This window comes from Rhodofomes roseus (assembly GCF_022264815.1).
Source record: "Rhodofomes roseus strain CIRM-BRFM 1785 chromosome Unknown C8Q71scaffold_7, whole genome shotgun sequence".
Taxonomy (NCBI): domain Eukaryota; kingdom Fungi; phylum Basidiomycota; class Agaricomycetes; order Polyporales; family Fomitopsidaceae; genus Rhodofomes; species Rhodofomes roseus.
In genome coordinates, this window is record NW_025952963.1 from 1,123,045 (window position 1) to 1,138,567 (window position 15,523).

The following is a 15,523-nucleotide window of genomic DNA, read 5'->3' on the forward strand; positions in this document are numbered from 1 at the left end:
CATGCAAACACTGTTCAGATATCGCTGTATCTTGGAAGCCGACTGCATCACAATGCGCCGCCACATGCCCCGATTAGGCAAATGGTCGGTCGACTAGTAAGTCACTAAGTATACTATACACAACCTTGTACAACACACGTCGGCGTCAACCCACTGTACAGTCGTCAGAAGCACCATGCTATTACTCCTTATCTTTTTCAGATCTCTGCTCAAGCTCCGTCGCTATGGCTGCGCCGAAGTTATACGAGCACATGAGCAACACTGGCAGTCGATCGGACGTTCTCGGAAGGGCTGCGCCGCTGCAGCCTGCCGAGCGGTAAGGGCAGCCACAAACACGTGACCGCGTCACACGCGTCTGTGGCTTGCCTCGCCGAAGCCACAGCGCTTCCTCCCAATCTATCCCAACCTTCACCTGCGTCCACGCGACGAACCTGGATCACCGCACAGCCACGTCGAGCTTACGAAGACACGCCTTGCCTACCATATTAGTCGGACAAAGGACAAAGCAGACACCGCCTCTGGGTCTCGATTCACCGACACGCATCCATTTCGGGCTTATAGCAACGGGTTCGATCACAGCCTAGCAGAAGTTCCCAAAGAAGGATACTCCCTTGTGCATTGTCCCAACGGTGACTACACTTCTCTTCACCGAAACCTTTCACACTGACTGATACCAACTCAGTATATAAACCGCAGCGATGTCGCCTCGAACGCCCGTGTCCTCGTCTTCTCAGTCCTCCGGGTCCTGCACTGGAGGATCTAGCGGTTCTTCTGGTCGTCTCGGCTCACCTTCCTCATCCGACATGTACGGCACCATGCGCTCTCGGAAATCTGGCAATGGAGTCGCCACAAAGGAGCAAGCCGTCGGGTCAAGCGAAGTGAACAAGGACTCTTGGGCCGCCGAAATCAATGGCAAAATCAACGTATTCGACAAGAGTCTGGTCGAGTTCTTCGACACCTATGTTCCATGCGAGGCCCCATCTCGTGCCGCGCGCCCATGGAACGACCCAGCGACCCCCTTCAAGACTGTCCCTACCACAGGACGGGAGACTGAGATGTACCCGCATATCGTACGTCTGGGCTCTTAACTACACTGTCCACATGACTGACTCCGGCCACATCACCAGATCAAGGGCCTTGAAAGCATAGTTCGCAAATTCAAGCCTGCGCGCAGACCTCGGTTTGCCAACGGCAGCAAACGCGCTTTGCGGTTTCCCTACTCGGCATGGGAAGACGAACACAATTATACATTGCCAGACATTCTCATGTCGTTTCCCGCCGAGGCCGATTCAGACTGGCACTTGAACTGGCGTCGGATTGCGATGGCCATCGAAGTGAAGCCGACAAAACGCGAGGATCCGATCGGGCTGCGCGGTGTGAAGTACGGCAAGGAGGCAACAGGCGTACTCACGCAGATCGCGAAGAGTGCGCGGAACCTCATGCTGACGCATGGGATGCTCTACGTCTACATCGTTGGTATCTACTGTGACACGGCTAGGATCTATCGCTTTGACCATGCGGCATGCGTCGTCTCAAAGGCGTTCAACTATAAGAAGGATCCATGGCCTCTCCACGAACTGCTCTGGCGTTTCTGCCACAACCGGGAACACGACAGGGGCCGAGCCAACGCACCCCTCGTTCATATGGTTCTCGGCGCGGATCCGTCACTTCAGCCGGCCACGGACGAGGAAGTCCAGCTGGCCAACGAGAAGTGCGTGGAGGCAGGGAAGGGCTGCCTTACGGAGAGTGAGAAGCATGCGTGTCGGTGGACGACGGCGTCAAGGTACAACAAAGACGGCTCGGAGGCAGGGGCGACGAGGTACCTGCTCTACCGACTCCGTTTCATGAATCCTCGGCTGTTCTCGCGTTCGACGGCGGTCTGGGACGCATTCGAGGAAGGGACGTGGGAGCCCCTCGTGATCAAGGAGGCCTGGAGGCAACTCGCTCGTGACCGTGAAGACGCGCTATACGATCGCCTGCGGCATGCATTCGACCCTCAAAATCGACCGTGGTGGGCGAACGTCGCCGACTACGTTTTCCTGCACCGCAACGACGAGGACAAACCGATGTTGCCGGATGGCGGTTTCAAACTGGATGACCAAGGCTGCCCCATACGCTCGGAAGACTTTGATGAACTCGAAGCAGAGGCTGAACTCGATGCTGCCGCCTCAGAGCTGTATGGGCTTCCGAGCGTGACGTTTTCGGATGACCTCGGTGCGCGCGAGGCGGCCAAGCTCCTTTCAAAGCAGAGCGACTCACCACCGGAGGCAAGCGACGACGCCATGGACGCACTTGCTAGCGGCGTGGACCACCCGCCTGCGTACGATGTGTATCACCGTACGATCTGTGGCTGGTTAAGACATGCGAACAAGGCCAAGTACAACGAACGAAGCCACACGCGGGTCGTGATGAAGACGACCGGTCGGCCTTTATCCGAGTTCGCGTCGACAAGAGAGCTTGTGGAGGCGCTACGAGACGTTGTTATTGGTAAGTGACTCCTCGTTACATCCAATTCGTTGTCAGTGTCGCTCACTCGTGTGTGCCAGGGCATCGACAGTTATTTCAGCAAGGTATCACACACCGGGATATAAGTGAAGGCAATGTCATGATCTACGACGGATCGATCCATGTTTTCGTTGGGTTCCTGCTCGATCTTGATTACGCCTTTGACTGGAAGACTGCACTCAAGCACGCGGGCTATCAACAGATCGATGAGGACACTTGGAAGCAGTTTGTCGAGGAGTACAACAAGAATCTACCTCATTCTGAGCGTCCAGCGCCTCCGGAGAAGGAGATACCTATCCTCTTTTGCAAGAAAGAGGACGGAAAAGACTTGGGGGACGAAGCCGAGCGGGAGGCATGGAAGACGAGGATGAGGATGAAGGAGCGAACTGTGCGCCCATCTATGACTATGACCATTTACTGGTACTAACCGTCTTCCTATTAGGGAACTCTGATTTACATGGCTATCGAGATTCTGTGCAGCTACGTTGCGCACGAAGTTCGCCACGACCTAGAATCCGTGTTTTGGCTCTTGCTGTGCATGGTGTTGCGACACACCCGGCATACTTCCTTCCCGGCTTACCAGCTTTACATCAATATTTTTGGTCCTAGCACCGAAACCGGAAGCGCGAACGCAAAACAAGCGTTCCTCACTAAACCCATGCTCTGGGAAGTCGAAGGCAACAAGCCGCTGACTACTCTCATCCGCAAGTACAAGGTCCTCTGTCTTCGGAACATACCACTTGAGGGGGTTCCGAACATTACTCCTCTGACCTACGAGAGCGTCTTGGACTTGTTCGATGAAGCCCTCGCGGACAGTGCGTCCTGGCCAGAGAACGACCGCGCTCTGCCGTTCAAGATTCCGGGCGACAGCAATGACTCTTCTACAGGCAGCCAGAAAAGTCGCGGCAAGAAACGTGCCAGGGACGAGGAGGCGACGACTGATGATATGGTCACGGAGGACTCGGTGGGTGACCCACGGAGGCTGCCTCAACATGCGTCGAAGAGGGCAATGGTAAGGAGTCCCTTGGGCATCGACACTGGCAGTCCCGAGTCGGAAGGCAATGCTTCAAGCTAGGTGGTATGTGCGCAGCGAGTATCGTGGAGTCGTTTGTTCAAGGTTTCAATCTCGGACATTTTCACCTATTTAATCATGTATCGACCGAGACACGCTTTGAGCCGTCTTTGTGTAGCCTTGTGTTGTATCTATATTCTGAGGGCCATCGTGTTGCACTGTGTATTCCCAGTTCATTCGTATGTGAATGCATTTGTTCACGTCACGTCATGGGCACTGAATTACGACGTCCGAATGACGAGACTTGGGCAATGACTTGACCCCGTTTACCGTCCTCGGTCGCTGAAGCGATTGCGCTTCTGTCACTCCACCTCCATCGATCTTTACGCCGACGTTGCGGAACTCGACTACTGCACAACGAGCCCGGAGACATCACCTAGTCTACTGCAGTCTTGTCTCAATGTCCAGTGCAAAAATTGCCTCAGATAAGCAAAGAAAGGCCACCAACACAGAAGTGGGCCCGAGGGTGTCGCACCGCCTGCGCGGGCGCGTCTTGGAAGTGACGTTGTGCGTTGAGCGCACCCTCCGAGTCCCAGTCGATCAAACGTTCTCCGCATGAGTCAGACAGAGCGCCTCCGCCATCTGAGAATGTTCATAGCATCGTACACTTAGGCTGTCAAATCTCAAAGCCACATTGAATTAGGTGCATCCAGACGTCCATAGCATACACTTCACAATGTACAGCAACGCAACATCGACAGACAGCATACGGATCTACATGGCATGTCGCTCATCCGCCACGGTAACCAGAGAACAGATCCAAGTTGGACGTCAACATTGAATCATACTCTTCATCGCCAACCAGCTCATTCATGTCACCCTCGGCGGCAAGAAGCATCGGGGAACCAAACCGTTCCGTATGATTATACGCGAGGAACCTAGGGCTTGACTTGCCGCCTTGGACTCGGACAGGCCGTGGACGAATGGCACGTCGGGAGTGATGTTCACGCGTTGCTTCGGTTCGGGCATACGGCGCTGGGCTACCGCGAGCCTAGATACAGGGTATGAGTCCGTGCGCACGCTCGCCCAGTGAAAGACACGCACATTACGGTCCATCGTCGTCTGAGAGCGCAGATCTCTATACCGAGCGGACCGGTCCGCAACGGACGGGCCGCCGTTCTGGAGCAATTGACCCACGCTCTTGGTACTGCGACTCTTTGCTGAGAGCCCACACTCTTCTTGATTGGCCGCTGATTGTAGCTGGGTAGCTGCGCGTGCAGTCTCTCGCAGAGAATCTAGGTATGACGCCAGAGGCCGCAAACGAACGCTCTTCTCCACAGGAATATCGTCAGTAGTTAGAGCCAACGTTCCGATAGCACCAGTGTCGCCGAGACTACGAGTTGACGAGAAAGTAACAGCACACGCGTCAGAAGTGACAGCCAGAGTAGCAGTGTTGGTCGGATTCGAGGACCCTACAACAGCAGCAGCACGATCAGGACGATCAGCCAGAGAGTTGCAAGTTCCAGCCCGATTCGGGCAATCCGGGTACGTTGACGTAGCAGTGCTAGTCGAGGTATCTTGGACAGCATCAGATGATTCACCCGACATTGCGATCGCTGCCGCGTCGAAGCCGTCTTGCGCATACAAGAGTTGACGAGGGTCTTCCGACGACGCAGACTGTCCGAAGCGTGAACGCGGCGATCGAGCGATGATGTCGGGTGGAGCGAGGGGTACTTGTCCATGGACGGGCTTTCCAGGGTACCGCCCGTTCGGTCGCACTTGGTTGTGCACCTGTCGCGGAGGTACAGGAGTCACCGTTACTGCAGGTCGCGGCGCATCCCAGGGCGGTTCTTCCTCTTCCCGTACCGTTTTACGACATGCTGCTCCCGAGAGTTCAGCCGGAACGTCCAGCTGGCGTTTTCTGAAAGGGGTAGGCTGCAAGTCAGAGTTCGCTCGTATCTGCGCATCGCGCACGCGCAGGCAGTGAGAAAACACATACTTTGATTGCAAGGACGCTTCATGTTCCTCCAGCGGGACAAGCGCAAATGGGAACACAGTGCACCGGGCCTGATCGCGATCGGTGACAGTTGGAGAATATGGGGGCGCGCGGCCATGCGAGACTTTATGACCCCGAGAGGCGTTTCTGACGTCCGCAGTGCGTAACATCCACTTCGTTATTGGCCTCCTCGAGGGACGGAGAGTAGGTCGCGTCTCAGAACGCGTGCTGACGGGTGGAGGCGACGGCATGTCGAGGAAGGCAATGGACTTCCGCGGGTCCACGAGCCTCCCTTTCTTGCTTGCAGGCTGCGGAGGGATGTCTTCATCTACGTCAACGAAGGTGAGCGGGACGCGGCCGCCTGTATGCGGCCCGATCTGGGTCGTGGGGCCGTGCGAGAGGGCTGCAGTGGTGAACGTGCAACTGGCGAGCGACTTGGGCTTCCGGGCACGCTGCTTTCGCGCCATCTTCGACGAGGGTGCCTTCGCGCTATCTTCCACTCCATTACCTGCGACATATTGATGAGCCCGTATGTACAACGAGTCTACTAGACGCGGAGTTACCGGAGAAACGAGGAGCGTCGTCTCCGGGATGGTGCTCCGAGGTACCGGGGAGTCGTGATTGCTGCTTCGCTCGACGTTGCTTACGCCCTCCGTATCGTTTCGCTGGTGGCGTACGGACAGACCATCGCAGAAAGTCTTCGACTGTGAGAGCCCGAAGATCCTGGTCAGTCATTGGTTCTGTTGGTCGCTGAACACAAGTCCCGTCGTTCGGTGCAGTTACTTCGTCACGGTCCGAGGTATCGTCTTGAAGGACTGTCCAGCCAGGGACATCTTGTCCACATTCTCCTTGTACTGCTGTCGTAAATGACTGGTGCAGCGGATGGGTTTCAGGTAGTCCTCTCCGCTTTCTCTTGATCTAGTAGATGCCAGGAGATTCGAGAATATGCCCTGAGCGCGTACATTCTGCCACTGACTCACCACAAAGTCGGGTGCATACGTGAACGCCATCCGTCTACGGTTCCGCTCCAGAGACTTCTGTTGCCAATGGGACACGTTGATGTGGTGAGTTCTGAGTAAGTTAGAAGAGGCCACCGCCGGCGCCAACGTGTGTTCGGGACTTGGGCGGGGTGTCCATTTATGGCAACATCGTCGGTCTGTGGCAGGCTGAGTCAGCCAGAGGCGATTGAACGCTCGCCGCTCCGCAGCTCAACAACAGAAGTCGACCGCGAGGTACGCAGCTCTTACAGATCATGAGGAGTTGGATTTTGAGGTCCTGACGATGTGGAAAAATACAGTTAAATCTGGGAATACTTGAGCCGTTGAGAGCTCGATAACTTAGGACAGTGCCAGCCCCACCGTGACTACTAAAGGCATCGGGGATGTTCAAGTTGAACTCAGGCTCTCCAGATTCGAGGCTACCATCTTACTGCAGCGCAAATGCTCTCCCGAATAACGCCGCGCTATATGCGCCGCTCGAGGCAGAGAGTGACAGATGCTCCTATCAAGCCCGGGGCGGCGAACCTGGGCCTCTTGGAATGGTCTGCCGCTCAGTCACCGTGACAATATTGCTAGTCAGTGGGCTGACTTAGGGCTGACGGAGCGAGACCGAATAAAAAGTGGGGAGGGAGACGGCATAGCTTCGACTGCACTCATTCTCTTAGCAGCGTCTCTCGTCTATCACGGAAGCTCGGATTCTACGGAAACTCACAAGGATGCCCATTTCGTTGAACAGAATCTTCGTCACTACCGCGTGCTTGCTCGCGCTCTCCTCCTCCGTGGCTTCGGTACCTCTTGGCTCTCCGTCCTCGACTTCTTCGACAGCTTCACCAAGTCCGACTGTCCCATATGCCAGCGACGACCCGAACACCGAGCTGTGGAGCCCGAACTCGAACATCGACCCTCAGCCAATCCGAGGCTCACTTGGTTCGACGATTCTTGGACCTCAGAACATCCCGCTACAGCTCCAGAACCCTAGTCTCCTCGCCCCTCCTACGACTGACCATGGAGACGTGTAAGTGGCAATTGCACGCGACTCGCTGGAGGCGTACTAATACTGGCTGCGAAAGCCCTAACGCCAAGTGGCCCTTAGACCTGAGCCATACCCGTTTGCAAACGGGAGGATGGGCACGCCAGCAAAATGGTAAGAAATTTAAGGATTGTAACCCATATACGACGCTCACTTGTGTATACATAGTGAACAATTTGCCCATCAGCACTGGTAAGCAACACAAACACGGATTATTGGTAGAGAAACCTGCCTAACTCTACTTAAGAAATGGCCGGAGTGGACATGCGTCTCGAGGCTGGGGCAATTCGGTATGTGAGTAACAGCAGCCATGGGCTTGACCTCACACCTCTTCTAGCGAGTTACACTGGCATACATCGGCCGAGGTATGTATTTTCACCTGCTGACTTGAACGAGAGTTGATCACACGTCTCTGATGGGTAGTGGGCCTACGTGCTGAAGGTATGTGTACAAGGTGCCAAGATTCGTCGTTGGCAGCACTGACGGTCAGCACAGGGAAGCACGCAAATCTCAACGGTCACGTCGGATGGTCAGAACTATCTAGCCACGGTGGCGAGTATCACCGATTACACAGAGGCATACCGGCAGCTCGGACTGATTCGGCGCCTTGCAGAACCAAGGAGACCTCTGGTACTTTCCGCCTGGGCAACCGCACTCCCTCCAAGCGACCGCCGATGATCCTGCTGGCACCGAGTTCCTTTTAGTGAGTGCTCTGTAGTCTAGCCTGAACACTACCATAGCCAGACCCCCTTAGGTGTTCGACAACGGAAGCTTCAGCGACGATTCTACATTCCTTGTGAGTATTCTTAGCGCATACCTCAGGGGTCCGGGCTGACCGAGGAAATAATCCAGCTCACCGATATGATGGCGCATATCCCAAAGGAAGTGATCGCGAAGAACTTCCAGCTGCCGCAGTCTGCATTTGACCACATCCCCGGACGGGAGCTGTACATCTTCCCCAGCGGTGAGCTCCCTAACAGCAGCACAACGCCTATCCGTCTGTAGCTGTATTTTGCTGTTAGACCCGCCCGCGTCGAACGCCCAAGCGCCCACCGATCCTCAAGGTCAGACCACCGAGCCATACTCGTTCCCTCTGTCGCAGATGAACGCGACGCAGCGTCCTGGAGGCACGGTCAAGATTGTGGATTCGACGAACTTCAAGGTGGCGAAGACGATCGCAGTCGCGGAAGTCACACTGGAGCCTGGGGCAATGCGCGAGATCCATGTAAGCTCATGTATCAGACCCTCAGTTGGTAGTGACCGAACCCTGTGTGTCGTAAGTGGCACCCTACACAAGCCGAATGGGACTACATCATGTGAGTGATGACTTGCTCAGGCAGCGAGGCCTCGCTAATGATACGATAGCGAGGGATACGCGCGTATCACGCTCTTTGCAGCTAACTCCAATGCGAGGACGTTCGATTACCAGGTAAGCGGGACGTCCTTTCAGACGATCCATGTCTCATTGTAGGACTTTTTGTAGGGCGGCGACGTCGGCTATATCCCGCCTTCCTACGGTGAGTCAAATCACACGGGACTCTTCCTGCTCATCTCATGAGAGTCATCGAAGGGCATTACGTGGAGAATACGGGCAACACGACTCTGCATTACCTCGAGATCCTGAAGACGGACAAGTTCCAGGACGTCAGCCTAAACCAGGTGAGTATAATGTCTCTGTGTTCTCGTGTGATGGACCTCTGACCACATCTATCAGTGGCTTGCCTTGACTCCACCGGCCCTAGTTCAAGCGCACCTGGATGTGTCGGATGAGACGATAAGTCATTTCAGCAAGACGAAGCCAATCATCGTCGGGCAGTAGCCTCGTGGTCCCGGGCTTGCAGCACCCAGTGATCGTTTGTATCTCTTGTTCGAAAAGAATGTCATGACTCAGTTTCTCGATCTATGCCCGGTTAATGATGCCGTGCAAATCCAAGAGGTTAATCGGTCAAAGGCGCTCTGTTCGGGCAGCTCTCTTTACGCTGCAGTCAAGCGCTAGTATATGGGCGCCAAAACAGCAGTGGCAGTCGCGGCGCCTCGGCGACAAGTTGGACGTGGACGCGGATGCACAAGTCAAGGCAGTTGGCTCTTCAATATCTCGATGCTTACCTTTCTAATATGAGAATGCGCCGGCGACCACTGATACGCCAGAATCCGAGCGCCAAGCCCGTCGCTCGGGGAATGATTGTGTCCAACACTAATACTAACTCGGGGCCGCCAGAAGGTCTGGATTTTTTTTACGGAGAAACAAACGATGACGCTGGCCTTGTCGCCTAATGATCTTGCCAGAGCGATGGGGCGATGTGTCGAGGACCCTAGCGGCGCACTGCTCCTGCTGTTCGATGTCGTCGAGACACGAACCGCACAAGGATGTCATCACCAGCCGGTGGTACAGTAGCGCGTGGTTCTGGCCACACCCTGACTTCTGCCCTGTCGCTTTCCCACTGTATGTCACCCGCAGTGCTGGACGGTATTGTTCAGGGATTGCAATCTACGTCTGGAGAAGCTCTGATGTGTGTGCTGCACCACACACTCCTGTTGCACTGCTCGATGGTGCCGTGATACGAACGTATCTCCGCAGCTGTGACCACAATCGTGCGCGCTGACAGTATCCTTCCATGCAGCGCTGGCTCTCTACGTGCCACAGCATCGTTGTTACAGCGACGAAGACTTCTCTCAAATCACGCGCTATCTCCCAGTATCGGTTCGTCGTACGTGTGATCAACTTATGTCATTCGCATGACATTGCTGACTGCATTCTTTAGTCTGTCCTTGTACTAAATGACGTGCCAAGGAAGCGGTACCATTCTATAAGTGGTCCGGCCGCTGCGTCTTACAATCCTGTATCGAACAAACCGCCCATCTCGAGCACGATGTCGATGTTGTATGAACCGGTACAGGCACTCAGTTGGGACACCTAGTGAGCTCGCATTTCTTGACAGACGTGCTGATGTGTCAATGATGGTGTAGCTTTGTTCAAAATTGCTGTACAGCTGCCACCTTCAGTATGTCCCAGATCTCTGCTCCTCGAGTGTGCATCCCAATCTGATTCCGTCTGACATGTACAGGCATCTATCTGTATGAACGTGCAATAACCTTCTCCCGCGAAGTCGACGTCGTATGGCGTGGCCCACAGCGGCGCTTTGGCTACTTGTATGCGGGCATGCATGTTTCAGCCATTCTGTATTTCTCGACAAACATCTCGTCCTGGGCTGGCATGGACTGTACAGTGAGTCCCCCCAGTTCTGTGTCTCGTCCATGTCATCTGAGACTAGTATGGTAGAGGTAAAGCTGTTTGACGTCCCGAATACATGCCACGCGAATGCGAACCGACGTACTCGAATTCTATAGGGACCGGTTTATTTACCCACTCTACGCGGCTTGCTGGTGCGCCCTCTCTGCGCTAACCGGAGGTATAGTGATACCGTTTGAAGGCCCATTGAGCGCGTGAGCTAATCCCGTCGCAAGTGATTACAGCAATGCGCGTTTACGGGGTCAACTTGAGCCAGAGGCGACGCTGGCTGCTTCCGGCCATCATATTGACCTTGTTCCTCCTTGGCCCCATTTACGCGGTTGTAAGTTCGCACCTCAGCAGTTCATGTAGCATATCTGATTTCCTACAGGTCTTCGTCATATACACGAGTTATCAATCGTCTCCGTATCCGATAGTTTGCTCCATTGGTGAGAAGCGGTTCGCTTTCACAATGCAGTGAGTTCGTCCCGCTCCAATTAACATATGGTTTTGTAACGGGTTATCTTCAGGTGTACATATGCATGTCTTTCTGTCAGGAGTCTCGCGCCGCTGACGTTGTCATTCTTACAGTCGAGGCTATTGTGCGCGTATGCAACATTGTAGCGGATGTTCTCGTTCTGTTCGTGACATGGCGGGCAACGTATGCCAACTTCAATGAAGCCCGACGTCTTAAAACGCCCCTCCTGCTCACGCAGCAGTTGCTCAAGGACGGTAAGCAACGGTCACAGAGTCGATCCGCGTCTGATTTTCAACTAATATTCCCGCTGGTCTAGGAACCGTGCATTTCTTGTGAGTACTGCAACCCGCATACGCGTGACACGTATACAAGGTGTCTGCCTGCAGGGTGCTTCTGGCGTTGAACACTGTCGTGTTGGCATCTTGGGTGGCCAATGTACGTACCTCTGCAACTCGCAGAGATGGTGCTCATGATATACTCCTTAGAACCTGGAGTGCTCCATGTTCGTCGACATGTGAGTGCAGGGACTGAGAACCCAGCGGGCTTGCTTGACCGTCATAAAGACGCTGTTGACATCTGCTCTCGTCAGGTTTACGGTGGTCTTACTATCTAGATTCGTCATCGGTCTCCGCGAGGCGACATACCCCAATACCTGTGCATCCACTCCTTCGCAGATGTCGGACGTCCGCTTCTTCGATCGAGGTCAAGACGGGGCTCCTGAAATGGAAGATGGAGCATCCGATTCATCGAGATATGACGACGAAGGCTGAAACAAACATCACTGTCGAACATATTGTCCGAGGTATGTTTGACATGCACAACGAACACTGCCGTTGATATCTGCATCTCATCACAGAATACAGTAGTACAACGGATGCAGCTCATATAGTGAATATATGTAATCCAGTCCAGAGGACATCGGAGCCACACTGCCAAACCGTCGAAGCACCTAGTTGTCCATTCATCCGATCTCAAAGTACCGGCAGAAGCCCCAGTGGTAGCTAGCGGTATGGTCCCACGGCGACAACGTTATGGTCCGACATCGCTCGGAGCCTCGCATTCGCTCCATCTATGGTACTGATGTTGGACGTGACTGATGAGATGGACTTCATGCAAGACGGAAGTCGATCATTGCCCAGTCAAACCTCAGCCTGAGGCTCCGACACTGCACAACCACCACAGCGACCATTCCTTGCTCAATCTGGGCACTCTTTTGTGTCTGCATTTCGTCGAGATTCACGCCAAATTCACGCTGCTCGGATGTATGCATCAAATTCAGTGATGAGATCTGAGAGCCGGTTCGACCGTCCGATTGTTCTCGAATGGCGCTGTGCCGATGCATATACTCCTACAGTCTACTGTTACACTTCAACGAATATGCCACACTACAAGACGTCGTACTCTTCAGAACTTATTTACGATACAGTCATTTTCTAAAACGTGTAAGCAGATGCATGCGATACCCCACTCTTGAGATGTAGGCGAGCGTTCAACCTATATAAGGGTATCGTAGGTCAGCTCACGCTTGCAGGTATGGGCCTCGATGTGTTTACTGAGTACTCACACAGCCATCATTGAGTTGACGTAGACTGCAAAGTAATCTCGGTCAATTGTGGAGATACAGTGTGACACTGGCGGACGTACTCTTGCCTCCCGCGCAATGAAAGATAGCCCAGATCAACTTGGTCTGGTAGATGGAGCCTAAGTACTACATCGTTGAATAATGTTAGTTCGGAAGACGTATAGGGATCACTCGGCCCATTGACGAACCGTCCCCAAGAGCGCGATCTGCAACACACTGGCATGTGGCGGAACGCCATTCAGTGGAAGTAGCAGGTCATGCTCGGAATGGGACGTGCGCACTCACGTCGTGAGGATACCACGATGGATGATGTATATAGTGAGTTTCTGGAGGACACTATCTGTACTGAGACCAGGCGAGGTAAGGTCTGTGAAAGCGCTGAATGCGAATAAGCGACTCACCGCTTGAAGCCCGTCATCTTGTTGCGCAATGCCCAGGAAATGGAAACACAAATCCACACGTCCGCTACGGCTGCCGCGCAGACCCTGATTGCTGTGGGGACCTGTGCCAACAATCATCAGAGATATACAATATCCTTCCGCTTCAAGGAAGCTCGCCGTGTCTGGAGGTAGGGTCTTTGAGATTATCCATCCATGCGCACTGTGGGTGGATGATCTCGATCAGCCTCTGTGCTCTACATCTGCCCATACCTACGTAGAGATATGAACGCCGACTTTTGGGATTACGCAGACAATCAGCCCAAGGAATCTTATTGAGCGTACAATAGAACTGACCAATGCCAAATACTGTCACGTAATAATCAGAAGGTGACCGTGTATTACAGCTGTGCAAACGGGAAAGACGTACCTACAGACAACAGGGACAAGATCATCTGACGACCCAAGTCACATCGATCCACGTTATTTACTGGGCCGAAAGGTAAGCTGCAGCATACATACCGGCACCAAAGTGACTGTCCACTTGATAGAGCTTGGGTACGATTGATCGAGCACTGTGGAAAGTGGCTTCAGAATAGTGATAATGCTAGTCACTTGTCAATGCTCACATTGCCAGATGCCGTGGATATAGAAGCTGACAACGTGGAACAACAGGTATCGATGCCAGTGAATGGTATAGAAAAAGTACAACAATATGGCTTACACTTGCACAATGCAGGTGGTCACGGTCTGGACAACGTCAGTGACGACAATATTAGTGAGGAGAGCGACGCACAGTGGTTGCATACTCCAGCTATTCAAAACAACAGTCGGTCGAACTCGTTAACTTGAAGTCTGTCAATACGGGGTGCTCACGACATATAACCTGAATCGAACCACAAATCAGCTGAGGGCTTTGCTTGTCAACATTCACAGTGAATACTTACTTCGGAATGACGTTGAGTGCGAGTAAGTTGGCGTGTCCTTGGACAAGAAAGGACCAAGTCACCTACCGCACCAGTCAGCGGGTCGGTCAGGTATGGAGCCGGTACGAAAGCACATACACAAACGTCTGAGATAGTGATGACAGTATCAAGTGCCCTTGGTGAGTGAGTTAGCCCTGCTGCTTCGAGATACAGTGCGCCGATAGAGACCATACGAAGGCGACCTTATGAGTATATTAATGGCAATCCGCGTCTCGTTGAGGGTAAACCGAACTCACAAGTGCTTTGATAGACTTTTTGTCGGGGCTGAAGTAGTGCCGACAATAGTACACCCCTTGAGCACACGTCACGCCATAGAACCTATGATAATTCCACATTAGAATGCCAAATATGGAGTAGTCGCGTAGTGCCGACTCACATGACCGAGAACAGTGCTCCAACAAACCAACCTCCCATGGTAGGGTTCAGGTCAAGACGTAAGCTAGACATCGTACGCGGTATATGCAAGGATTGCAAGAGACGCTGCAATGCGTGGGGCTGATGTCTGGACAATCTCTCCCGAGCGTCGCAAGGTTCATGCTTTATACAGCGGCAAAGGAGCCCTCAGCACATACTTGCTACCGCTGCCGTTGTTTCGAAGATATTTCTGGCAGCTGTCCACTGTATGAATACGATGGATAGCCATCGAACTGTTCGAAGCATCTTCGACTACCTATGCAGCCTCATCAGCCAAGGTTCAGTCAGTAATTCTATTCAATGAGATGCCCGCGCCAGCAAGCAAGTTGATAATCAGTCACATCTCTCAATCAGTTGATATCCCAGACGGCGGTGCTTGACATACCATTCCAGCGTCGACATAGAGAGTTGGCAAGGAAAGATGAAGGACGCTGTGCTTGGTTGAGGACCGTGGACTGCCAAAGATGTTCAGAACATGTATTTCAGCCACATCTGGTGATGTTCAAGGTCGTGTTTTACGTACGGATGTGACTACGAGAACCGCCGACCGCAAACCGACGCGCCGATTTTGCGCCGATTGCTGACGACACGTTTGCATGTTGTGCTACGTCGAATGGTAACAAGCGGCGTTTGATTGCTCGGGACCACCTAGTGGTAACGCCGCCGAATACACTGGCACTCGCCAGATATTCTCAACTACATGAGGTTCTAGCTTGTTCACGTCGCCGGAACACATCTTCGTCAGATGATAGATAATACCTTCGCGCTGTGGTCTGAGCACCCTACGTGAAACCAGATACATGCAACAGCCCGCTCTTCAGATGCTGTCGGGCGTACAGCCTGAGACCGATTTGTGTACCGTGAGTCAGCGCACGGCAACAGGCGTGGATTCGACTGATTGTTACTCACATAGCCA

At 53.5% G+C, this 15,523-nt stretch overlaps 5 protein-coding genes across 5 annotated transcripts; 3 read left to right on the forward strand and 2 right to left on the reverse strand.

Annotated features, from left to right (window-relative positions):
- Positions 1-399: 399 nt before the first annotated feature.
- C8Q71DRAFT_752040 (uncharacterized protein) lies at positions 400-3,597 on the forward strand. The gene is made up of 5 exons (XM_047923350.1): positions 400-629; positions 683-1,070; positions 1,128-2,487; positions 2,547-2,893; positions 2,948-3,597. The coding sequence occupies exons 2-5, from the start codon at positions 699-701 to the stop codon at positions 3,578-3,580; spliced, it is 2,712 nt and encodes a 903-aa protein (XP_047780519.1). The 5' UTR covers positions 400-629; positions 683-698; the 3' UTR covers positions 3,581-3,597.
- A 596-nt stretch (positions 3,598-4,193) lies between these two features.
- C8Q71DRAFT_752046 (uncharacterized protein) lies at positions 4,194-6,626 on the reverse strand. The gene is made up of 5 exons (XM_047923351.1): positions 6,494-6,626; positions 6,077-6,431; positions 5,517-6,021; positions 4,622-5,438; positions 4,194-4,568 (listed from the first exon to the last, which is right to left on the reverse strand). Exons 1-5 carry the CDS (start codon positions 6,521-6,523, stop codon positions 4,308-4,310), a joined length of 1,968 nt encoding a protein of 655 aa, XP_047780520.1. The 5' UTR covers positions 6,524-6,626; the 3' UTR covers positions 4,194-4,307.
- A 601-nt stretch (positions 6,627-7,227) lies between these two features.
- On the forward strand, positions 7,228-9,360 carry C8Q71DRAFT_704841 (oxalate decarboxylase; the record flags this gene model as incomplete). The annotated part of the gene is made up of 16 exons (XM_047920414.1): positions 7,228-7,526; positions 7,582-7,655; positions 7,710-7,733; positions 7,789-7,831; positions 7,879-7,906; positions 7,965-7,982; positions 8,037-8,090; positions 8,155-8,244; positions 8,296-8,337; positions 8,394-8,505; positions 8,564-8,766; positions 8,823-8,857; positions 8,907-8,970; positions 9,025-9,058; positions 9,112-9,200; positions 9,256-9,360. The coding sequence occupies 16 exons, from the start codon at positions 7,228-7,230 to the stop codon at positions 9,358-9,360; spliced, it is 1,314 nt and encodes a 437-aa protein (XP_047780521.1).
- Positions 9,361-9,990: 630 nt separating this feature from the next.
- C8Q71DRAFT_752056 (uncharacterized protein) lies at positions 9,991-12,442 on the forward strand. The gene is made up of 14 exons (XM_047923352.1): positions 9,991-10,103; positions 10,163-10,249; positions 10,304-10,458; positions 10,509-10,543; positions 10,607-10,767; positions 10,888-10,951; positions 11,007-11,113; positions 11,162-11,249; positions 11,362-11,502; positions 11,565-11,580; positions 11,635-11,683; positions 11,734-11,762; positions 11,838-12,050; positions 12,105-12,442. Exons 3-13 carry the CDS (start codon positions 10,412-10,414, stop codon positions 12,016-12,018), a joined length of 918 nt encoding a protein of 305 aa, XP_047780522.1. The 5' UTR covers positions 9,991-10,103; positions 10,163-10,249; positions 10,304-10,411; the 3' UTR covers positions 12,019-12,050; positions 12,105-12,442.
- A 72-nt stretch (positions 12,443-12,514) lies between these two features.
- On the reverse strand, positions 12,515-14,838 carry C8Q71DRAFT_752066 (uncharacterized protein). The gene is made up of 20 exons (XM_047923353.1): positions 14,570-14,838; positions 14,430-14,511; positions 14,362-14,375; positions 14,272-14,308; positions 14,155-14,216; positions 14,084-14,093; positions 14,004-14,021; positions 13,932-13,957; positions 13,837-13,862; positions 13,730-13,782; positions 13,638-13,662; positions 13,565-13,576; positions 13,485-13,503; positions 13,388-13,430; positions 13,232-13,332; positions 13,116-13,175; positions 13,019-13,046; positions 12,893-12,956; positions 12,813-12,837; positions 12,515-12,742 (listed from the first exon to the last, which is right to left on the reverse strand). Exons 1-20 carry the CDS (start codon positions 14,638-14,640, stop codon positions 12,682-12,684), a joined length of 837 nt encoding a protein of 278 aa, XP_047780523.1. The 5' UTR covers positions 14,641-14,838; the 3' UTR covers positions 12,515-12,681.
- Positions 14,839-15,523: the final 685 nt, after the last annotated feature.

Excerpts from the sequence above, each read along its gene's own strand:
- C8Q71DRAFT_752040 (XM_047923350.1), top strand. The coding sequence starts at position 699 with ATGTCGCCTCGAACGCCCGTGTCCTCGTCTTCTCAGTCCTCCGGGTCC. Across the intron at positions 1,071-1,127 it reads CTGAGATGTACCCGCATATC|ATCAAGGGCCTTGAAAGCAT; the intron begins GTACGTCTGGGC and ends CCACATCACCAG. Across the intron at positions 2,488-2,546 it reads GCTACGAGACGTTGTTATTG|GGCATCGACAGTTATTTCAG; the intron begins GTAAGTGACTCC and ends CGTGTGTGCCAG.
- C8Q71DRAFT_752046 (XM_047923351.1), bottom strand. The coding sequence starts at position 6,523 with ATGGCGTTCACGTATGCACCCGACTTTGTG. Across the intron at positions 6,432-6,493 it reads CGTATGCACCCGACTTTGTG|ATCAAGAGAAAGCGGAGAGG; the intron begins GTGAGTCAGTGG and ends GGCATCTACTAG. Across the intron at positions 5,439-5,516 it reads GAAGCGTCCTTGCAATCAAA|AAAACGCCAGCTGGACGTTC; the intron begins GTATGTGTTTTC and ends TACCCCTTTCAG.
- C8Q71DRAFT_752056 (XM_047923352.1), top strand. The coding sequence starts at position 10,412 with ATGTCGATGTTGTATGAACCGGTACAGGCACTCAGTTGGGACACCTA. Across the intron at positions 10,544-10,606 it reads CTGTACAGCTGCCACCTTCA|GCATCTATCTGTATGAACGT; the intron begins GTATGTCCCAGA and ends TGACATGTACAG. Across the intron at positions 10,952-11,006 it reads CCTCTCTGCGCTAACCGGAG|TGATTACAGCAATGCGCGTT; the intron begins GTATAGTGATAC and ends TCCCGTCGCAAG.
- C8Q71DRAFT_752066 (XM_047923353.1), bottom strand. The coding sequence starts at position 14,640 with ATGTCTAGCTTACGTCTTGACCTGAACCCTACCATGGGAGGTTGGTTT. Across the intron at positions 13,663-13,729 it reads GGACAGTCACTTTGGTGCCG|ATGATCTTGTCCCTGTTGTC; the intron begins GTATGTATGCTG and ends TTGGGTCGTCAG. Across the intron at positions 13,333-13,387 it reads AGACCCTACCTCCAGACACG|GTCCCCACAGCAATCAGGGT; the intron begins GCGAGCTTCCTT and ends TTGTTGGCACAG.